The 23,098-nt window shown below is 34.0% G+C and overlaps 2 protein-coding genes across 2 annotated transcripts; one reads left to right on the forward strand and one right to left on the reverse strand.

Annotated features, from left to right (window-relative positions):
* Positions 1-4,523: 4,523 nt before the first annotated feature.
* Positions 4,524-15,354, reverse strand: Etf-QO (electron transfer flavoprotein-ubiquinone oxidoreductase). Its single transcript, XM_074142896.1, has 11 exons — positions 15,196-15,354; positions 14,312-14,419; positions 12,543-12,695; positions 10,649-10,807; positions 10,356-10,552; positions 7,736-7,948; positions 7,138-7,313; positions 6,644-6,852; positions 6,321-6,500; positions 5,813-6,034; positions 4,524-4,817 (listed from the first exon to the last, which is right to left on the reverse strand). Exons 1-11 carry the CDS (start codon positions 15,227-15,229, stop codon positions 4,654-4,656), a joined length of 1,815 nt encoding a protein of 604 aa, XP_073998997.1. The 5' UTR covers positions 15,230-15,354; the 3' UTR covers positions 4,524-4,653.
* A 1,312-nt stretch (positions 15,355-16,666) lies between these two features.
* Positions 16,667-22,588, forward strand: Pcd (pterin-4a-carbinolamine dehydratase). The gene is made up of 3 exons (XM_074142907.1): positions 16,667-16,826; positions 18,522-18,644; positions 22,244-22,588. Exons 1-3 carry the CDS (start codon positions 16,725-16,727, stop codon positions 22,424-22,426), a joined length of 408 nt encoding a protein of 135 aa, XP_073999008.1. The 5' UTR covers positions 16,667-16,724; the 3' UTR covers positions 22,427-22,588.
* Positions 22,589-23,098: the final 510 nt, after the last annotated feature.

Below are 23,098 nucleotides of genomic sequence, written 5' to 3' on the forward strand. Positions count from 1 at the left end.
ATTTAGAGTAAACATTCAGCACAGTTACAAATAAAATCATGTAAAATATTATTGTGCCTTAAATCTATGAAATTCATAAATTATGTTTAAAAAAAAAAAACTGTATAAACCGTTTGGAACTGATTTAGATTATTAATGCTATGATCTTACTTTGACAGTTGATTTTTTAAACAATTTAAAAAAAGAACATTGAGTTCAAACCCTTTAAAAGTTTAAATATTGATGCTAAAATAAATAAATTAAAAATTCAAATTTTTAATTAATTTTTTTTAATTTATAATTTTTCTCTCTTTGTAACATGAGTTCTAATCATACAATTCCATGAAAAAAATGCAGTTTGTAAAAAAGAAGGCATATTTTTTTAGTTTTTATAAAAGAGAAATACAACAAGGTGGTTTAAACAACATAAATATATACTTCATGTGAACTTGACCTGCCTCTAATCTTACAAGATAGTTGGAGGTGTTGATTGGAAGATGGAGAAGAGTTTTATAAAAAGATAATTGCCCCTTTTCTATTAGATCTGCGTTAATATCATAAATATAATCATGCTGTTAAAATATTTATTCTAAAGCAAAAAAAAAAATATATATATAAATAAATAAAAACAAACTCTTAATCACGCTGTTAATACGCTGCACGTTTACCAAACTTAGTTCACTTTATAAAAATAAATAATTGGAGACCTAATTCTTCATAATTCTAAATTTTATTGAATTCTTTTATTGATAAATGTGTTTATTTTATTTATTAAAAACTTAAAAGTTATAGGGAGCATATGAAAAATGACCCGTTTTTCTATTAAAAACAAAAAGATTATTGACGAAATATTACCCGTTGTGTTTGATGTTTCAAGCAATGTTTCTACCAGCTTAAGAAACTCTCAATCATATCATTCCTTAGTTTCTTATCTAATATTTGCTAAATTCCTGTTTTAGGTTCTGTGAAGTTATTAAATTTTATCAAGCCAAGTGCGCTATCTAACGAAGAAATAAGTAGTGGGCGGATGGAGCTAAATAAATAACCAAAAGTTCCATGCCAGCTTGTTCTTGAATTTTTATTTTAGTCAGACGGAAAGTTTGTGTCAGTATCTTTTTAGAACAGAACTTGTTTGCTATTTTGACCAGAACCGGATAAAGTTGGATTAGTTTTGATGTACAATCTATCATTACTGACATGGAACTTTTTAAAAGGTTCCACGATCCGTAAAATATAACAATCGACGAACGAATTCATATTGAAATCACTCGTTCATATTGTTTCAAAAAACGCACCACTTTTTTTTTTTGTTAGATTTGTCATCTACAACTTCCCACAAACTTTCTTAGTTTTTATAAAAGAGAAATATATCATGTGTGCCCTCGATCCAATCATTCATTTCGGCCATTAAATCAAATTTCTTATTACATGTTACTACTTTTAGTAGAAGCGCATAAGAGTTTGAGAGAAGGTATAAGTTCAGACATTACTAACCTCACTCTCTTTTATCTTTCCTACAGACTGGAGATGACCAGTTAACTGTGTCTGAAATTGTCAGTTCTGCAAAAAGTGAACCAGGACATATTGTCCTTGGATTTTACACAGAGCAAAGTGAAGTTTCTCTGGCAGCACAATTGAATGACTTGCTTCCCATTTTTATTAGATAGATATGATTTTGTAAGTTTCTGAAAGGGTGATGGATGACTTATTCTGAGTCTAATATGGGTTTATACCAGTGGCGTTTTAGGAATTTAGATCTAGAGCAATTAATGTATTATTATGTAGGTGGTGGACTGGATAATGTATTTGAAGACTACTATACCCAATCCATGGCCTTTAGAAAAATATACTCGCAGAAAAAAAATCAGACCCTTTATTTCAAAATAATTCGCGAGAATACGTTTTATCCGGTTATTTTTCTGCTACTCGAAAATATAGTCATCTTGGTTCATCTTCCATTTCCATTGCTAGGATAGTACAGGCTAAAAAATGCCAAAGAATGAGAGTGAGGTATTAATGAGGATTAAACTTCTATTCCCCTCAATTAATTTTGTATACATTATTATTATTAAGAAATCGTAATATCAGTGCAGCCTTATATTGTACTAATATAAGTTTTTATTACTGCTTTTAGTGCTGCAAGGGAATTGCTTAAACCTAAAAAAATTGGTCTAGAACTAATGCACCACTCTCAGCCAATTCATCGCCTAAGAAGAGTAATAATTATATCGCCTCCTCCCCCTCCAATCGCATTCGCTCATATTTGAATGCATCATTCTCTTTTTGGGGCTGTAAATACATACTACGTTCTGTGTGAGTACATACTATACATGCAGCAATAATTGCTTAACGATTCCCAAGCGTATAGTTTTAGCTCATAAAGATAAAAATTCCTCTCAAAAGATTTGATTTTAGCATTTCATAAATCACTTCACGCAACACGACGCACTGAAGAATAGACTTCGAATCGAATTATTGGGCTACTTATAAATTACGTATATGTCTTCAAATCCGGCCACTAGTTTACTTAGCCAGGAAGAATAAAGATTACATCAGCTACATTATGCTTCTAAATTTAACAAATTATTGTCGAATGATAAATCTTTTAATTGTAATTTTTTCCGCGTTTCTCACGCCGCAGCAACTCTTGTAAATACGGTTAACGACTTTTTAAACTTTAAGGTTCAGAGATAATTAAAACATCATACCTTAGTTTAAAATCAAATCATTGCAATCGTACACAGAGGATATTTTCACGCTGAGAATTGCTAGCTCTAATTTTGTCTGAAATTAATAAAATTTAACATGAAGACATTCAGACTTTTCATAGAAAATGCATCTCAGTTTATATCCAACGATGGAACCTACAAACCAGACACTGAATCTGTTATAAATTTGTCTAAAAATGGTGACATTTACTTGATACCTTATAAATTTTTATGATTGTCTTTTTTTAAGAACTAAGTTTGAGCCTTTTAAAAAAAATATTGAATGTATTCCCTTAGTTTTTTCCTAATCCATTTTAGTCACTGTCTCAGTATAGATTTAAAAAATAGTTTTTATCTAATTTCCAAACATTTCTGCAGAGACCTATGACCTCATCAGTAGCTTTGTTATGCGCATGTATCTATGGAAGTTAAACTCTGTTGTGCCTAAAATATCAATTAATTAATTACAGAGCAGTCCCAAATAACTTAAATATATGACTACATAATCAAGAATGGAGTAGCTACAGGCTGTTATTGGGTCACCTAATTGTAATTGTAACCATAATTGTGCATAACCTCCGTCTTGTATTACACCTAAATATTATAGGAGAGCCAGTGTTGAGGGCACAGATCCGTGTCGAAGCTATGGTTTGTTGAGTGAAAAGGTTGAAAAAGTATTTCTCTAATGGCTAGCATTAGAATTTAAAAAAAAAAAACTTTTAAGATGTAATGATCTCACCATTTTGACCAAAAAACTTTTCATATATGTCACTTTTTAGCGGTGAAAAAGTTTGTGTGGTAGAGGCATGACTTTTAATTTCTCTAGAACATCTTTAAAATAAAATTTCTTAGAAAAATGTGATAGGCTTCTACATGTGTAAAATAAACATGCTGCATAGTTTCAAGAAAACTGAACGAGCTGATTTGCGAGAAAATCATGGTGCAATGGGACAAAATGTCATTATGGTAAAGACGACTCATTTTATAACACTGAGTGTCAGTAAGAGATGGTTAAAAAAAAACACGCACAAAATTGCAGTTGTATGTTTCTCTTGTGTAAACTTGTAATATGACATGACATGCATTTTGTTTTGTACACCGCGTGGCGAAGTTGAAAAATCTTAAAAAAAAAAAAATCACATTCCATTTTTTAATTTTTGTACCAAAGAATATTTTTAGATAATTTTGATTTTATTTTGTTTTATTTTATTGCTTACATTCATGATCTCATTATGTTATTTTCTGTAATTAATGTACTTTACTTTGCTTCCTTATTTGTTTACTAGCAGTGACTACTTGTTACTTGACTGCTTTACTTGTGGATCTGTTATGCTCGCTGAATTTCTATTTATCGCATTTTCTTGTTTACTTTCTTCACTAGTAAAATATACTTACTACCTTTACCTATTGAATTTCATTTCCCATGCTATTTGTTTACTGACAGTTCACTTACTTTACTGACTTAATCTACTTACTGCTGTCTGTGCTTATTCATTTGCATGCCTTTTCTTTCTTACAGAATTTTATTCCTTACTTACTGACTTTTTTACTTAATTTCTACTTTTAATTAATGCTCACTGACTTTGTACTTTATTTACTGTACTTAATGTCTTCATTCCCTTCCTACATTATTGTCTGTGTATGTTAATTACTTAATGTTTTGTTTTTTATTTTTTACTAGAAAATGTTGTTTGAAATGTTAAGTTTGTAATCTGAATAAAAACAACAATCATAAGTCTTGACTCTTTGTATGATTCTACCTACCGAAGTCTTTCTGGCGAGAGAATGTTACTCGCTTATTCAGGAACGTAAGTGAAAATTTAAAAATAAAATGAATATTTTTTGAAATTAACAATATATTTACAGAAAATATACAAATATGGGCGAATAGAAATTAATAAAAAAATAGAAGATATATATCTGTAGAGGAAGTTTCTATATACAGGCGGCAACACTAAGATGGCGGCTACATGCCATTATAGGCAGGACCACCGCCTCCCTCGGGCACAACCCAGTTGATGTTCTGCGAGGGGTCCTTGATATCACAAGTCTTGCAATGGATGCAGTTCTGCGCGTTGATTTGCAGACGCTGGCCAGAGCCATCCTCTAGCGGCACGAATTCATAAACTCCTGCAAGAAAGCATAGGGCAGACCGTTTCTAAGAGACATTTTGATAAAGAATTGATTCTAGAATTCTTAGTCCTTTCGGCACTCACTTCTAATCACCTGCTCTACTTTCAAATTAGGAATAAATCTCGAAAGTCCAAGTAAGTGCTTGTAGAAATTTAAATGGCAAAACTCCAATGAGTCACAGTACCTAAGTCCCACCACACCTGACCACCATAAAGGAGTAGTCCCAAGACAATCACATCATTCAACTTAGCCCTGGAGTTCCAACAAACTAACCTTGCACTAGCACAAGTCTTCAGCACAAAGCCAATAGCAATGCTTTTCCAAGAACATATTCAGTTTGTTTAAGAAAAACTCTGAGTAAGAGAATAATATGCCTAGATAGTTATATATAGAAGACTGTCCCTAAAGTGAATTGTTAAATATTGAACGTCTGGCGGTCTTTTTATGCCATTTGAGAATCTCAGAATTTTAGTGGTTTTATCAGTATTAACGTGGAGACAATTTTCGAGACAATAAATGTTTAAAAGGCTGAGTTTAGACAGAATATTGTATCCAACACACTTCTGGATGGATAAATAGACTTATAATAAGATCCCCAAGCCTCTTGAATAATACTAAATTCCGAGAGGTTATGTTTTGTTTAACTAGATAAATTGATAGCTCTCCAGAAAATCTCACTATTACTGTAGTCTCCTAATTTTTGTTTTTACTATAAACACAGTTTCAAGACTTCTTTTTATTTTTAATTAATTGAGCACATTCTTTCTTTTCATTAATGAATAAGTTCTTAGCAAATAAATAAATAGGTAGAGAATTCATCTGTTCCAAGAGTTGCTTTCTTTTGACTTTCATGTATTCCAGGTCATACCAAGGTTTATTCGTTTTAATTATGCTTCCGAGTTTTCAAACTTTATACAAATATAAATTAGAAGAGGTATCGTAAATAACAGACATTTTTTCTAAGGCACAATGTAGTTTGAACTAAAACTGACCTGCAGGACAGAACCTTCCCTCGGGACCGTCATATACAGTCAGGTTATTCTTGACAGGTACCGTGTCATCGGCCAGAGTGAGGTGTGGAGGTTGATCGCCTTCATGGTTAGTACCAGTCAGTGCTACGGATGACAGCAAGTCGAAGGAGTAAACACCGTCTGGTTTGGGATATTCTATGGGTTTACATTCATTAGCTGGCTTCAAACTCTGACTGTCCAACTCTGCAAAATTGAATGTTCATTTGCTTAATAGTGTCCTATAATTGTGTCCGTCTGTAAGAGCTACACCTAGGACCAAAATAAATTGCACAACTACTACCTATGAGCAGACACTTAGAGAGTTGTGATGTCATAATTACATGTTAGAGTGGGTAGAGTTAGGGTGGCTATAGAGAGCATCACTTGAAGTTGTTTCTTTCGGCTCTACCTTATGAGATGCCACACAATGTACATAAAAGTGGAAAGTGGTACACACATGGTTAAACAAGCAACCAGTGACCATACTTACTTCCATGTTTAAATGTCCAAGGTTCCCGGCCACCGATGATAATGGAGAAGCCTGAATAGGCAATGCCACCAAATAGTCCTAATTTGGTATGGAAAGAAGGCCTACAATTACGTACACCACGGAGATCAGACCATACCCAGCTGGACTTGATCTTCTCCGGATAAGAGGAAGGTTCTAGACCTGCAAACATTTCAAAGGTTTGACTTAACAAAAATAAAATATCTCACGATCAATTTAATCGACTCTTGGGTTCACATTACATAGTGCATCGAGACCCTAATACTCTCTGAATAATATCTCGTCAAAATAGTTCTATGCCATACCAGTCTTATCCGACTCTTGATTCTCTGTGAGAACTTCAAATATGCTTTCCGCGGCCAACATGCCGGATTTCATAGCATAATGGGTTCCTTTGATTTTTGGTACATTCAGAAATCCTGCAGCACAGCCGATCAGACACCCACCTGGAAACGTTAAATTTGGAAGCGATTGGAATCCACCTTCGTTTAACGCTCGGCCACCGTATGCTATTCTGAAAAAAAGTAATTTTTAATAGTTATGAAGATTTACTAAGAGAGCACACACTGTTTGGTCTGTACTCAACAGTAAGTGCCCATATGTTTTATGAGAGAATGGCAACTTAGGAACTGGTGAACACTACTCTAAAGTACAGTATATCGTCAAATGTTCTGTGCGAGCTAATAGAGACCGCATTCACATCTGTGTCAGCCAAATACGTAAGTGTTTAGACCAGTATAGCAATGTTCCTTAAACTGGTTGCATTATTGCTTAGTATGAAGACTTAGCTGCCACTTACCTTTTGCCACCTTCTAAGATCTTCATGATGGACGGATGGTGTTTGAACTTCTGGAACTCCCTAAATGGACTCAGATATGGATTTGTATAATCCAAGCCGACTACCATTCCAATCGCAATGATCGGTGATGGATCGTTGAGATGATAAAGAAATGTCCCACCGTATGTATTTTTGTCCTGCAAAGACGAAAATCAATATGAGATGGACGTTTGAAATTTATACAAACAGTGAAGCAACTTTGAACACTATGTCAAATCCAAGGCAAGGTGTCATAATTTGGGTTTTTTACATTTAATAATGATTACTAGCTCTATCTAATGGCTAAGATGACTATGCGCCCAGGAAAAAATAAATAAAATTAAATAAATAATAATGACGATAAGGAAAGAAAGACAGCCTCAGGCGGCCATTTCGTGACGTTGGGGTTTTATTGCAACCGGTCAAGTCAGAAATCCAAGCAATAAGTAAATAATCAAAAGAGCAATTGCTGCAGACCTCGCATAGAGTCTAAAGCCACCTTGGCACGCTAAAGGTAAACATGAAAAAGCGCTTCTACTTAATAGACAAGCCTAACACTTCCTGGGAATCCTGTACTTACCAAGGGCCATCCAACCGTATGCTCCACAGTGCCGGGGAAGTGGTTCTCCGGCTTGATCTCCCAAAGTTCCTTCACCCCCAGACCGTAGGTCTGTGGGTCGGAATGCTCGCGCAGGTTGAACTTCTTGATCAGTCCTTTGGTGAGATGTCCGTGGCAACCTTCGGCGAACACGGTCACCTTAGCGTGCAGCTCCATGCCTCTTTCAAACGTTTCCTGTATGTATTTAGCAAATCTATATACAAACTTAGAGGTTTTAGACTTCATATAGATTTTTCAAACAAGGATTTCTTATTTTTTCTTAAACTTAGAAAAAAATGTCCTCAAGTTCCATGGTTTTTAAATCCACGCCTATAGAACTGGCAATGAACAAAACTTGAAGGATAAAAATGAAGATGCAGGGTAGTGGCGCATGGACTTGCACCTTAACAGACCGCCCTCACATTTGTTTCCCCCTCATTAGCATGAAGTTGGTCCTGTACCCCTGCAGACACGGCAGCTAAATGATGGTTTATTGTTCAACCCCTTGAGAGTTTAGTAGTTAAGAACTTCCCCTTTTTACCTAGAGAATTTTACCCACTAGCTGTTTTTGCAAAATGATTTCCTCTAGTTTCAAGATTTCATACCGTAATTTAGTGATTGCAACACAGTCAAACCATGAGAAGCTGTTTCTTCCTCCGGAAAAATCTGCTTAAGGGTTCCATGTTATTACTCTTACTCTGATGACACAAACTACTGAAGAAGAAGAAGAAAGAAGTCTTTATTCAATTGAAAAGATACATAACTTATAAATTTCTTAAATATGTATAAACTATAAAATTCATAAAAGCACAAATTATTAATAAATCAAATAAGAATATGGATCTTGATGTCTACAACATTAGAATGGGTGTTTTCCCCACTTAAGTAAGGCTCCCTTTTAAACTATTATTAATAATCTTTGCCCGACTTTCATTAAATTTGGCATAAAGTGGTTCGAGCTTTACTGCGTGACATTAAAGTGATATCCTTCTGTTACAGCTATTAAAGGAAGTATTGTTATGATGCGTAATTGATGTTCCGTTTTTCTTAGCCCTTTTAGTAAGAAGTACTATGTTTTGCAGTTTAATTTTTTGTACTCCTCTTGAAAGGATAAATCACAGTTTAATTTTGCTATTTAACTACCTTCCTATTTTATTCGAAACGTTTTCCCAAGAAAATTGTTTTTTGTGGATTTTTTGGGGACCGCAACTATAAGTTTTCTTTTATAAGATCTCTCTAGTGGTATTTATGATTCCATCTTAATACCATATCAGGATATAATGAAAGTATTGATTATTCCAAATGTTAAGAAAATCTGTAAAGCAGATATGTAACTTTGTACAATAAACAAAAAAGAAAATCTTTACAAAAGGTACAAAAACTTACAGTTTAAAAAGTTAAGTATATTTAAGCATATTATTAGGATAGGCAATTAAGAATTTGGGTAAGAACTTTACTAATTATTTGATTATAAAACTTCTTTAAGTACTCAATTAAAGGGCTTCTGTATTTTGAAAATGAATTATTATTACAAGTAGTTAATAATTTGATATTAACTGTGTGTAATTTGTGCTCTCGTTTTCTTCTATTTATTAAAAATAAAAGCACAATAGAGATAAATCAGAAGAATAATTTGTAATACATTTAAAATAAAGTGCCTGTTTATTTCTATTTATGAAGTAGTAATATACATTTCATCAATATTTTTAAAAAAAAAAAAAAATTGTTATAAATGAAATGGGCAGCATGAGGGTCTGTGACATTACATAGATTCTAAGCAATATTAATGAAAATTTAATTCAGTAAAATTACTTAAGATATCGTTATAAAATTGGAATAAAGCACTTATGCTTTTACAAACATTTCCAAATGTCTGTCAGTACAAGCTAAAGTATGAATGAAATTTTGGGTACTTGCCGATTTGTGTATCTTTTTCGTTTAATCAAATCTTTACACTTACTTTTTTAACTGCAAGTTTTTGTTAAGGAATTATATAAGAGGAAACTACAATTAAATATGATGGCTCTTTAGAGGGGTTGCCTAACGTTTGGATGTCCCAATCTAATTTTTCTGGAAAAATGTTTCATATACAAGTTTCAGATCTACATCATTCGACTATTACAGCAAGTTTAAAGAAATTCGTGGAAGTCGTTTTCGAAAGAAAAAAAAAAAAAAACTAGAAAACTGATTAACCAAATTGGTATTTCCGATAGTCTACCGGTCCAAAACCTTATGGTTGTGCCTTCGTTGACACCTAACCGAAGTATCAATTTGAACTCCCTGCGATTTATAGTAAACAAGTTTACGTGGATACTCATATACTCAGATAGACAAAGAGAGGGAGAGACATAGATCAATTTGTAAAAAATACTTTTGACTCAAAACTGATATTTTCTATGAAACTCAACATCGAAAATCTGCATCATTATAATACTTTCTCTTAATACAATAAAGTAAGAGTAAGTAAAAAAAACCTTAAGTGTGTAATCTATGGAGGAATTTCTTCCTCGATGAACTGTCTGAATTCTGACATGTTTATTTCCAACTTATATGTCCTCCTCTTACTCAAAACTACCAGCATAATTGTTCTTTGGACACTCACCTTTGGCGAACCATCCTTTGCTATGCCTACATCATTGGTTGCAACGCCTTTGACGGCTCCATTTCCGTCATAAAGGATCTCCGAGGCTGCATATCCTGGATATAGTTCAATTCCTGCAGCTTCCGCCTGTTCGCCGAGCCAGGACACTAAATGTCCTAGCCTGACAATATAGTTACCATGGTTGTCCATGGGCATCCCTTTTAAAATATGAACACTTAAGAAATTCATAGAACATAAATGCTACATTCTATGACACTGTCTCATGGCCACGGACTGTGCCCGTGTTGGATTACCTTTAAGTATTGGTAAATTGAATCTGGACTTCTCCGTAAGGAAGGAAAATATATCCTTCTGAACTGGAGTGTTTAGCGGTGCTCCCTTATCCTTCCAGTCCGGGATGAGTTCGTTCAGCGCTACTGGGTCGATGACAGCTCCGGACAAAGTATGTGCACCTGGAATCCCATAAATAGTTATTAGTAAATCAAGGTTTAGACTCTTCTTAGAAACCCAATCCAATCCAGGTTCTGCAGGTTGATAGGCAAGCTTCGCATTGAGACTATCTGTGAACTTGTTTTCCTCTCTCTCTCCTTCTCTCGCTAATGGATGAACTTGGAAGATTGCTAGCAGTCTAAGATGCTTGTTAGGGATCCAGGTAGAGCTTATTAGTAAAATTATTTAATATCTGTCACGGTCATCTCTCAAACTACCAGTTGGATCCCTTACAACCTTATTGTGGTTAACAGAGATACCTCTGCATGATGGGAGGGGATCATGACAGACCCCTGTTGTAAAATTTGAGAAATAGAGGAGGAAACACCAATTTATCTCGCGAAGAATTATTTGGGGTACGAAAAAATCAGGTCCAGGGTCTCTAGCCGGAACAGGTTAATGGTGAAAAAGCTTAGTTTGTTTCTTCTTTGAAGCAAGCACCTCACACAATCAATTGGTCTGACTTTCCTAAATGCACGTCAATCCTCTTCAATTTTACAAGTAATGTATTTTTTACGGTTACTAATCATTTCAACCAGATTTTTCATTAGTCCAATACGCCCTCTGCTAGCAGCAGGGAGGTTTTAAATAATATGTATGATAGAGGAAATGCGTTTGTTGCTGTTATTTCTGTGACCACTGACTGAATTCAATACACCTTTGCATTTTACTTAAAACATTTACTTCTTTTGCTTAACTTTTAAATTTTATTTTTTGCAGTAAAATAATGCAATAACAAATATTTGTCAGTCATTCAAATAGTTTGTATAAACACAGAAATCTTGAACCGAAATTTGTTAAACCGAATGTTAGTAATTGATAATATTATTTCCTTTTGTTTATTATCCTACTACCGATATTAGTTTGTTTCATCCGTAATCAAAAAAACGAAAATTCGTCTTTATAGTAGCGATTTTTCAACAATGTTTCTCCTTTTCCTCAAAGAATCTGCGATAATATTTTTTTCCCGATAGGACTTCTAAGTTTAGATATCCTATCCTCCAACGAATCGAACCCACATTACTGCCATTATCACTTTTGTCCATAACATCACTATTCACAACAGCCTTAATTATCCCAATAATACAGGCTTTCTTTTGAAGAACTTCCTAAAACCTTGTCTTTAACCTTTAAATCATTCTTTTGGAAATATTCCCGTCGCCTCAAGCCCATCATTGGTCTAGAGATTGTCTATTATTCGACCATCTCATAGTTGTCATTATTATATTATCTATGTTTATATGCAAATAAGCAACTAGCAGTCAGCAACTGCTAATCCTTCACTACTAGTGACTATTGCTTCCAGATTTGTATTTCTTTAGATTTTTTTATTATTTATTCCTTCATTTTACTGTATTTTTCTTTCACACTCGCTTATTTGCAATAAGCGAGTTTAGGTTCAAAATAAAAAAAAAATACCCCCTTTTTTTAGTATAATTTATATTTTTTTAGAATATATTTATAAGACCCAACCAGCAGTAAAAAGGATGTGGAGAGAGCCAAATCAATGAAATAAAATCTGTTCATCTATGTGGCTGAGGTGGGGACGTGGTTTAGGCAGAGATTTCAAGCTATATGAATTATCTTAATCTTCAGGGTTCCTTTCTGGTATCACCACTAACCATATCTGTTAGTTAAGATTAAGCTGTTTTAACAAAATGAGAGCACTTTCGAAAATCAGCGTTTGAAGATAATTACCTATCTGAGCGGCCTTCTCAATGACTGTGACTTTGAGCTCGGTGCCGGCCTGTTCGGCCAGTTGGCGCAGCTTGATAGCTGCTGACAGTCCTGCAGGTCCTCCACCCACAATCACGACATCAGCCTCGTCCGCGAATCGCTCCATGTTGATATCTGACAACAAAAAAACATATAAGTAAGGGACATACTTCAGTCTTAGCCTCAAGGCACTACGTAAATACTAAAAATGTAGGATTCAATTCTGAAATGAAAGGAAAACTAATTTATAATGGCCATAGATCCCCTAAGAATAATTAAACGTGCAAAAAATACTGGGTGCTCTAATTTTTGAGAGGATTTCAATACCTCGTTGACTTACACTAAGCTGTTTGGCTATTTAGCATTAGCTAGTTCCTTTTGAGCGATACGCCCTCTCGTTACCTCTTATACTGAAGTGGCAGAGTAACCAGTGAAGGTCACTGTTTCATCCTTTCCCTAGAGCAAAGCCAATAAGAGCTGGGAGTCTCTTCGGTGTAGACCAGGGGTGGCCAACCCGCGGTCCGTGGGCTGCATGAATAATTGTATGGCCCGCGATATTCATCCTAATTTTACAAAATTTGTTTATTATCTTCAAATGGAACTTGCAATGTAATAATGAACTAAAACACATTTTTGAAACATCTGAATCAAAAATAGGTTTTTATAACTCCTGTGCAAAAAAAAAAATTTAATTTGAGAAATCTGGCACAAAAAGTAGTGAGCGCTTTTGGATCTATTTTCACCTGCGAATCATTTGTTTTTTCGAAAATGAAATTTACGAAACATAAATTATGCTCGAACTTAACGGATGAAAACCTGCAACATCAATTACGTTGTGCATATTCGCGCATTAAGATCGACTTGCAAGAGATAAGTGAAAGAGTTGAGATAAAATATCTCACTATATAAATAAAGAAAATATTATTCGACCATCTCATTGTTGTCATTATTATATTATCAATGTTTATATGCATCAATAAAAATTAAATCTGTTTTGAATTTTCACCGCAAAAGGTTTTTGTAGTGGGTCCAATTTAATAGATATACATTATAATTTTATAAGCAGTCCGCAGGCTTATAATGAATTTTCAAATTGGCCCACAAGATCATTTGTGTTGGCCATCCCTGGTGTAGATGAGTATCCAATCTCGAGGGGCAGACTTATAGGAAGGGTTTCAACTACTACAGCTCTCATATCATCTTTATTTTTCTCCGGGTCCAATCTGCATTTTGGAAGTGCAACTCAAGAGGAACTTGGCCTACTAACTGAAGGCAAAATAGCTAACTAGCTATTTTCAATACGAAAGTTAAAATTAACTCCAATTCAATTCCGCCGCATGTGCTAAAAAGTTTATTGTATCGTTTGCTGGCATTATTGCCAGACATAAAAAGGTAACCCCTTAAGCCTTTTTAAAACTTTTACCGTTGCTCCTTCTCTTCTTTAACGAAGAGGTTTGATGCTGCTTTGCAACTTCATGTGAGCAGCCCTGAGATCCCGAAAATAAAAACACGTCTATCAAACGGTTCAGTTTATTTTAGAAATCTCCAGAAAGGCCCCCATAAACCACACCTCCACAATCCAAGCTAGGAAAAATTAGTGAGGAGTCAAGCGAATAGCGGGTTTTGTGAAGAAGCAGATGCTGAAGATATTTTAAGGTTCTAAGAATAAGGATAGCCATTTAGCTTTTCGCAACATGGTTCTTCCAATGTAAATGTTGTTCAAAACACCTGTAATTACAAGATTTGGTTACCTTTCCATCGTTCATCGGTTTCTCGAGGTACTACTGTATAGTGTGTGGTGATCTTCGGGAATTTCTGTGTGCAGTAACTTGATTTGGACAACAGCAACAGTCTTTTTACTGCAACATAGTAAACAGATAACAAATAGCAAGTGAAACCATGTAATCCAGTAGATACATGGGAGAATAAGTAGAAACTACCTTTGCTTCAGCTTATCATTTAAAAAATCACCTGAAGGAATGTTAAGTACCGCAATAAACTACAATCCACACTGCTGATCAGAACAGTGTGCTGGCAATAGATATTAAGAGTAGTTTTGTGATGCTAGGATATCACTCTTTCTTCAAAACTGCAGTGATCTTATACTGAAGCTAATAAGCGTCTAAGTTTAGAGAAAAGACATTCATTGTAAGATCCTTTAGAATTGAAGGAAATGAAAGTCATGAAAGAGTTCGCACTAGTTTTTTTCTGCCTTTGGTGCTTCTTTTCGTAAACAGCTCCAATGGCGTTCTTTAAAGCTTTTATTAAATTTCTGTAGGGCCATATTTTTGGCAACGGTCACTTTAGAGAGGGGAGCTGGAGAATTGGCTGGGACACGCTTTTTTCTCAAGTAGTTTCATTACAGTGAATGTGTATAATATTAGTGCCAAATAAGATCTATTTCAGTTACAAAAAAATTAAATAAATAAATTGGAACACTAAAAATTGCAGGAAGGGAAATCGGATAAGTTTTTTTCACACCTGATTTTTTTTGTACATAAGTATGTTTAGTAATTCTTTATCTAAAAATAAGCTACAAAATTACTTTGCAACTGTCCCGAAAAAACTTAATAATTTAAGTCAACACATTATTTGATTATATTTTTACATAAATTAAAAATTTAAAATACCTTACCACATTTTGATAAAACACAGTTAGAACTTGCCATTATAAAAATATCTACAATAAATATTAATAAAAGAACTTCGGGCCAAATAACTTAATTAGCACTGGTACTGAACTGATAGTAAGATTGCCAAATTAAAGTGACAATGTTGTCATGTGCTTCGAAATAAAATTACCTTCACATAGTGGCGCTGCGACGAAGGTATCGAAGCTCTGACGAAATTCTAGGTAAGGGGTGCCGCGAAGACTAGAAATATTTTTCTTATTTTTTACTTCTTTTAAAGTCAGAAAACTAAAAAATCATTTCAACTTTTGAGAATTTTTTTCTTTGTGAAGATATGCATTATGTTTTTAAAGTATGTGGACCAACAGTCGACTGGACATTGTAGAATACTTTGTCCAAATTCAAATAATTGTAAACTGAAGCTATACTGTCATCAATGTGAATAACAAGAGCAAGGTATGTTTTGGTAAGCGTAGTGGCCAGCGTTGGAAATTATCTTTTTGCTGTGTTGGAGAGAGGTGCACAACCTTTTTTATTGCCTGAGTTTGGTGAAGGGCTGCAGCTTCCCAAAATCCAATTGTGTTTTCAGGCCTAAATTTATTTACTATTTCTATAATATTTATTACTTACAATATTGATAATTTAAGTAATACCAGATAATTTATAAATTTTTGTCTTACACATTCAGTTTTTTTATCTTACTCCCAAGTATTGCGTCAAATTCTCGATTTACACCGGAAATGTACGTTGTGAAATAACCAGAGTCCGAGAATGTGAATCATACAAAAAAATGCAAAAAGCTCATACTTTATATTTCGTATGAGTATTGCATGGGATCCTGCTTAAACTTAAAGGTTGAAATTTCACAAACAGGATTTTTCTCGAAAATAGGCCTACGATTTTTTCTAAACTTCTTAAATTTGATACTTTTGTGTGAATAACTTTTTACAGAATTCATTTAGAGACGTTCTGGAAAAGTATTGAAGAGGGCTTCCTTCGGAAGTGCTATTACAGTTTAATGAACGCTTTACTTGCATATTAATTATAAATACGTCGAATTCGATTTTTGAGAAAAATGTAAGAATTAGAACATTGGATCGGTAGTTAGAGAAAATCGTGTGAGTAACACCAAGCCTTTTTTAATAAGAATTCTGAGGTTCAAGAAAATTCATTTGCGAAAACTGCAGTTAGAGAAAGTTTTTTGAGTGTTAATACAAGATTTTTCTGCTCTTCAGAGCATAATGATCGTTTTGAGTATTTGTTATTTAGCCAATTCTATAATTCAACAAATATTACGAGGGGGGCTAAAAAATACTGTGCTACGGTGCTGTTTAACCTTGCTCATGACTTCACAAATTGTTATATTTTATATTTATGAAAAGTTTTTAGATTCCTTCAACTCATTATTCCATATTATTGAATGATTTTTTCTGGATTGATTCCAAAATTATTTGTGTGTGGTGTAACTGAAGGTTGTACAACCCGTTTCTCTACTCCAGTTTCCAGTTGACCCCACTTCTAATAATCTGGAAAGATGTTGGGTCGTTTGACCAGTCTAGTCAATCTTCGAGGTGTTGGCGTGGTTGGAGAGTACTGTTCATATAGATTTGCAAGTTCTGTTAAAAAAAGGAAAATGGTGAGTATATTTATATAATGGTATTTTTATTTTATAAAAAACAGTTTACTTTTCTAATGTGGTAAGTTAAAGTAAGGAAGTTTATAATATATGTAGTAAAAAAAATACGCATTAGTTCAAATATCCAAAATTAACCCTTCTACAGAAAGACCCTCATTTCAGCGAGCGATTTGTTGATTTACTTTATTTCAAGCAATTCATTCTAAAATATGTATTAACAGCGTTAATAATACTGTTAAGATACGAATTTATACTTTACTACATTTATCATATATAAATCCAAAGTAAAATTAAATTGACGAATTTAAATAATTAATTCATCTTTCCAAGGCCTGTTTATTATTTATTTGTAATAGTATTTATTATTTGCTCTCACCTACAGGTCCCAAAAAGAAGTATGTATTTTATCTAATTATAATAATAATTATTATTGTTATTTATTCACGTGTTTCATTAAAAAACCCTTTATAGAAGTGGGTATTTTAGTAGATGGTATAAGATATATGTTCTCATTTGTAAATGTAGTTGATCATTTGAAATGCCTCCCAAATGGATACTAAAAATTTTTGGGTGACCTTTGAAAACATTTTCTTCTGTCGCAGAAGTGTATACGGTCCTAAAATCTTTTGAAGTTGTCCCATAAGTGCTCAATTGGATTATAAGCTGGTGGGCAAATCTAGATGCTGGAATTCTTTATCTTGCTAAGAGTCATTAAAAAGTCTCGATTTTTGTGTCATTTGCAAGAAAAAAAAAAAAAAAAAATCGGCCAATTGGTGCACTATCCTGACAAAATAAGACTGTGCAGTAATTGTCTTTGCAAAACTGCTAATCCTGCCTGCGAAAGTTTGAAGTTATTCCACCCCATCCATTAATGCATATACTGCTGTACCGAATGCATAACCATAAATAAGGATTATATCACCCCCACCTGACCATCTGGTCAATCTGTTATGATTTATCCAAGTGATATGGAATTTCGAGCTATCTAATTTTATGATCGGTGTGAAGATCATAATATTCGCTCCTTGAAACGCGTAAAGCCAGAGGGGCGGCATAGGCTGGTCAAGGCCTGCGGCAAGTTACGGCGGTATTGTTAGGCGGTGTGACTTTAGACATGATCAGAGAAAAGACTAGTGGAATGAAATTGTATGTCGCAAGCTGACCCTAAGTTACTACATATCCAGCCCAAAAGCTCTTAGTGTTGTAAGGAAGGGATGTTCTTCAGAACAGCTACTGAGTCCAAGTGCATGTTATCGCTTACCGCTAGAAGGCGACCGCCTGAACAGCCCCACATCGGTTCAGATTTAGGTAGTAGGCGTCTTAGTCTAGGAATCTAACAATTTTTCCTGCATCGTCTTCATGGCACCAACAAAGAGGCAGAAATAATGGGAGAAACATTTATTAAATTGGTTGCGAGCCGTACGCTAATCAAGCGCTGACCCTCGGGTTTCCCATAGAGTAGAGTGCAGCTTTCTGTGCGCCCTTCAATACTTGAAGTTTGATACAGCTCGTAATACTCTAAAGGGCCTAACATATGGGCTCTGTAGAATTCTTCACGTGGTCTGTTAAGTTGACTCCAGATAGCAGTTCATTGTCAGTGTTCTGAGTAATTAGAAATAGTTCATGTTGTCCTTTTGTCTTGACAAAATTTTCTTCCTGAAGCAAACCTGTACCTGAGGGACGTTAATGTTACAGCCAAGCAAACTTTCGGACGAGGAAAGAATCAGTTTGATAAAGCCGCTGCAAGAAGTGGGCTGGGTCGTGCTGGACAACAGGGACGCTATCCGCAAGGAATTCGTCTTCAAGAACTTCGTCAAGGTACAGTGACTTGCACTGGTCTTTTTTATCAAGTATAAATAGATTTTTGATGGAGAAATAGTGTAGTTGTTTACCAATTAAAGATGCAAAAATCACAGTGAGTTAAACACCTGGCACCAGGTAAAAACCATGTTTTACCTGGCTGGTGAACACCTAGCTGCATTTGGCTAAATACCCGTTTTTAAAGTTTTTTCAGAATAGTTTTATTTTTTTAATCATTCCTAAGTACGACATATTAGGTTCTCTTAAATTGTCATTTTGGTGTATGTGCAGTTTAAAATCTGAATAAACCTAGTAAAAATGAAATATTTATTTTGACTTAAGTGTTTAACTCAGTGGTATGGGTTTGGTCTGCCTGCCAGTTGTTCTAGTCTCCTGCGGCCGCCATTCAGTTACAAATTTCGAGTATATTCACCGATAATTTTTTCGTGAGGAACGTTGTCTGCCATCTCCATAGATACTAGTTAGCGACACTTTCAATTTTATTATTTATCTATGTTGAGCGGGTTGATTTTGGGTCGATGGGAAAGAATTTTTTTTTAGTTAGCTACAAATCCAATTCATTTGCCGGTACTTCTGTACTTGGGAAATCTCTCTTTGCAGCATCAGTTTTTCCTAGACTTCTGCGAACACAAGAAGCTTCATGCTTTTATTGAAAGTGGTTTCTAGGGTTTGGATTCTTGATCCCTCTTATCACCCTTTCGAGTGCCTTTGATTGGAAATGTTCGACTGTATCTTTAGGCGTAGTTGACTTCGAGCTGCTCATCGGAACAAGAATAAATATGGATAAGAATCAAAGTAGATTAAGCAGTTGGAGTTTTAGTTTTAAAAATCATGAATCTTGTCCATAATAAATGTAATATTTTTATGTTTATTCGATTAGTAATTATATATTAATTATTAATATTTTAATCTGAAAGTAAAGGCAACATCGTTCGATGAGGAGCTAGACACCTTTGTGACTAATAAATTGTGTTTAAAATGAGGACAAGTCCTTAGTAGTTCAATGGGTTTTTGATAAAAGATTAAAAACAGGAATTAAGACTAGGAATTTGGCTATTTATTTGTCCTGTCAAATAAAAATGTAATCAAATGTACTGATAAGATATCTAATAAATAAATAAAAGGATTTAAAATTGATAATGATTGTCAATTAGAAAAAAATGTTAATATAAAAATGGAATGAACTGAAATTACTAGTAAATAATATAGATAATTTGTAATTTATCTCAAACTTTAACATTCAATTGTGAATTAGTTAAATTAAATCATGTAGATATAAGAAATATAATAAATGACTAAGATTAAAACTGTCCGGTAGGACAGTTGTATAAGGGTTTAGTTTAGATGATATGATTCTTCATAATTATGTAAATGATCCTGTTTGGGTCTATTATTGGAACATATATGGATAGATAATATCTTTTTATTCATACATACATTAATATTCTTTTAAAAATATTTATATACACTCTTGTTAAAAAGTCATTTCAATAAATTAAAACTATAACATTTCATACAGCTCTCTCTCTACAAAAAGTAGAACATCAAATGTTTTATCGTTGGTTTTATCTATCGAAGTACGTATGTTACTGAATCCCTGACCGGTTTCAGGCTTACACATCCATCATGGAAAGTACGTAGATTATCAGTTTGATATAGAGATCTCAACTTCATTGGTTTTCATCTCGGCCTTAACTTGCTGACGAGTCATCCAAGGCTAAAATCAACGATACTATCCAGCACTGCAGACCTTGCCTTATTTTCATTAAAATGTTCTAATTGATATTAACTAATTTTAGTAAATTAATCGTAAACGTGTACAATATAGCAAACATAATTCTGCTCAGAAAAATCTTTCAAACTAGAAGAAAGAAAAACAAATTTATACTAATCCTAAACAAATGACCCAACGTACGCTGGGCCATTAAATCCAAAAGTAGGGTTGAAGTTGAGTATTGCAAAAAAAAAAAAAATAAAACCTCAAAATAGGAGACCTGCATATTACATTAAGGAACAACTTACTTGTTGATGGTCTGTATAACTTATGACTTGAGATACATTAACTCCCCACTCGTCTTAATTATGTTACAAAGAAAAAAGTCATTTTTTACATAGATCATACTCTAAAATGCTGTAAAGCTTGCCAGACAAAGAAATACCTTTCTGTATTGGACTTAAATTTCTTCCGCAATTTAAGAGAAATTACTTTTACAGATTTTTGAAATTAGTCTTTCAACTCTTTTAGACGTTATACGAGTATTATATTTGACTGTTCATAGATCACACGAGTTTCTCTTCCTACAATTCGTTATTTGAAACAGGTAGATCGTACATCAAATTAAAAGTGTTACATTTTAAGTTTATATCATACAGATATCTCAATTTTAAAAAAATTCATATATTTGTAAATTTTAAACATATAATCCAGGTCATCACACCAAGACGGCATAAAAATATCAGCATAAACAACTTAGCAATACAGTTCACCAGCCTTATGCCTCCAATTTACTGCCTTTTTTAAAAAGTATAATCGTAATTATTATTGCTTTGGAATAGTGTCGGGTTTCTGAATTTTGGATTATCATTGATTATATTCTAAATTTATAATCTAATAACTTCCTCTTACGTAGTATATTTTCCAGTTGAATGAAGTTATAACAGATGAGAGTCAATATTTTAGTTTTTAATTTTCTGTAGTACTCTTGTCGTTTTTTTGGATCTTAAATTTTTGAATCGAACCAGAATTTACTGTATCTGTTAATTATTATTCTTTCAGCGGCCGTTGTAAAATTCTGTTTTACCGATTGCTATTCCAGGGTTGAATGGGTCTTTTTTCTCTTAGCATATTGATTATCATAAAAGCCATCATTGAATACAGGAGTGCAAATTTTGCCAGTCAATTGATTTGTCTTTTTTATGTTAATGCTTCGGTCACGTGTAAAAACACAGTGTAGGCTGCGTACTTTTCTCAGCATCCAACTCCGACTTGTCAGATACACTTTCTTAGCCAGGTGCTACTTAATTTTAATCACTTGATGTAACGAAGTGCCGATCAAATTAACTACTTGAGGAAAGCTTTTTTGTAGTTATTTACCAATTTTCCTTTTGATAATGTGATTTTTTCTTATTTTTTTCTAATGTCATTTTCTGATATAAAATTAGTCAAGTCGCTCAATTTATGACATTTGCATAAAATTTCTAATTTAAGAAGTTCTGTATGAGTTTAATTTAATTAAGATTGGGTTCTTGTCACTTTTTCTTCCTTCGTACCAATTCTTCGTTTCCAGTCTATTTATATAATAGTATAAAAACTTAACAATTTATTCTTTAAATTCATGAAGCTTTTCTCGAGCTGATAAACTCAATTTTTACCCAATGGTTTTACCCCTTGTGGATTTCATTCTTCCTGATTGTGTGAGTTCCCCATCATTTTCATTGTTCCCATCTCTGTGGCTTCTTTTTCCTCGCACTCTCTCCATTAGACACTTTTTTGCTTTCAATAAACCTCAAAACCTTCGTTTTCTTTAAATTTGACAAACTTGGCAAAACAATTGGCATTTTTTTTTAATTATACAGCTTTATGCTCTTTTCTACAGGCATTTGATTTCATGAAGGCGGTGGCCGATGAAGCGGAAAAGATGAACCATCATCCGGAATGGTTCAACGTCTATAACAAAGTGGATGTGACACTGTCCTCGCACGACGTCAACGGGCTCAGCAAGCGTGACGTCAAACTGGCAAAACTGATAGACGAAAGGGCCTCCGTTTACAAGGAGTAATTTGTACAAGATTCGGAAGAACATTATCTCAAGACAATAACTTCCAGTAAACTTAAGCAGAGCAACTTATTTTGTTTGGAATTTTTATATATTTTTTATTTAATGTTAAGAATTTATACTGTGTTAATGGACCAAATATAGTACGTCTTATTTACCAGTTTACATTGCCTTATCCTAATTATTATTATGACTTAAGGTGCGTCAGCATCTGAGGTTGTTGGCGCCTGGAGCTTTTTTCAGTGCAGTGCCGGCCTCTCGTTACAGACAACACTGTCGTATCACCGGACAGTGAGCTGTAAGAAGCTCCTAGAAAGAGAATATCTAAGGATCAGCAGCCGGATTCGAACGCGGGCCCTCCGCGTGGGCTTATCCTCATTATCTTGCCTAACAGAGGTATTGGTAGTGATCATCTTAGATTACCTTGATAGTGATTTTGAAATGGCTAGTATGTCCATTTCTCAAGAGATGTGCAAAACATTTGCAGAAGTACCTGTGAAATGGATTGTTTTATACAAGTTTGCAATTATGCATTCTGGTGGCGACCTGTCAAGATGGAAGTCCATGGTCCCTCACTACCTTACATTTCTATTTACCTGGTAATGGCCCATTAAACTTTTGGGCTCTTCCAGCTCTTTAGTAAATGCATTAAAATATTGTCAGAATATTTTTTAT

The sequence above is a fragment of the Rhodnius prolixus genome, unplaced genomic scaffold, assembly GCF_049639745.1.
Source record: "Rhodnius prolixus isolate KJV_2025 unplaced genomic scaffold, Rpr scaffold_12, whole genome shotgun sequence".
NCBI classification, from domain to species: Eukaryota; Metazoa; Arthropoda; class Insecta; order Hemiptera; family Reduviidae; genus Rhodnius; species Rhodnius prolixus.

Bases quoted from the DNA above. Each gene is read 5' to 3' on its own strand.
- Etf-QO (XM_074142896.1), bottom strand. From the start codon at position 15,229: ATGGCAAGTTCTAACTGTGTTTTATCAAAATGTG. The intron at 10,808-12,542 runs GTAATTATCTTC...ATGGGATTCCAG, and splicing joins TGAGAAGGCCGCTCAGATAG to GTGCACATACTTTGTCCGGA. The intron at 10,553-10,648 runs GTAATCCAACAC...ATATTTTAAAAG, and splicing joins CAATTTACCAATACTTAAAG to GGATGCCCATGGACAACCAT.
- Pcd (XM_074142907.1), top strand. From the start codon at position 16,725: ATGTTGGGTCGTTTGACCAGTCTAGTCAATCTTCGAGGTGTTGGCGTG. The intron at 16,827-18,521 runs GTGAGTATATTT...TTAATGTTACAG, and splicing joins CTGTTAAAAAAAGGAAAATG to CCAAGCAAACTTTCGGACGA. The intron at 18,645-22,243 runs GTACAGTGACTT...TCTTTTCTACAG, and splicing joins TCTTCAAGAACTTCGTCAAG to GCATTTGATTTCATGAAGGC.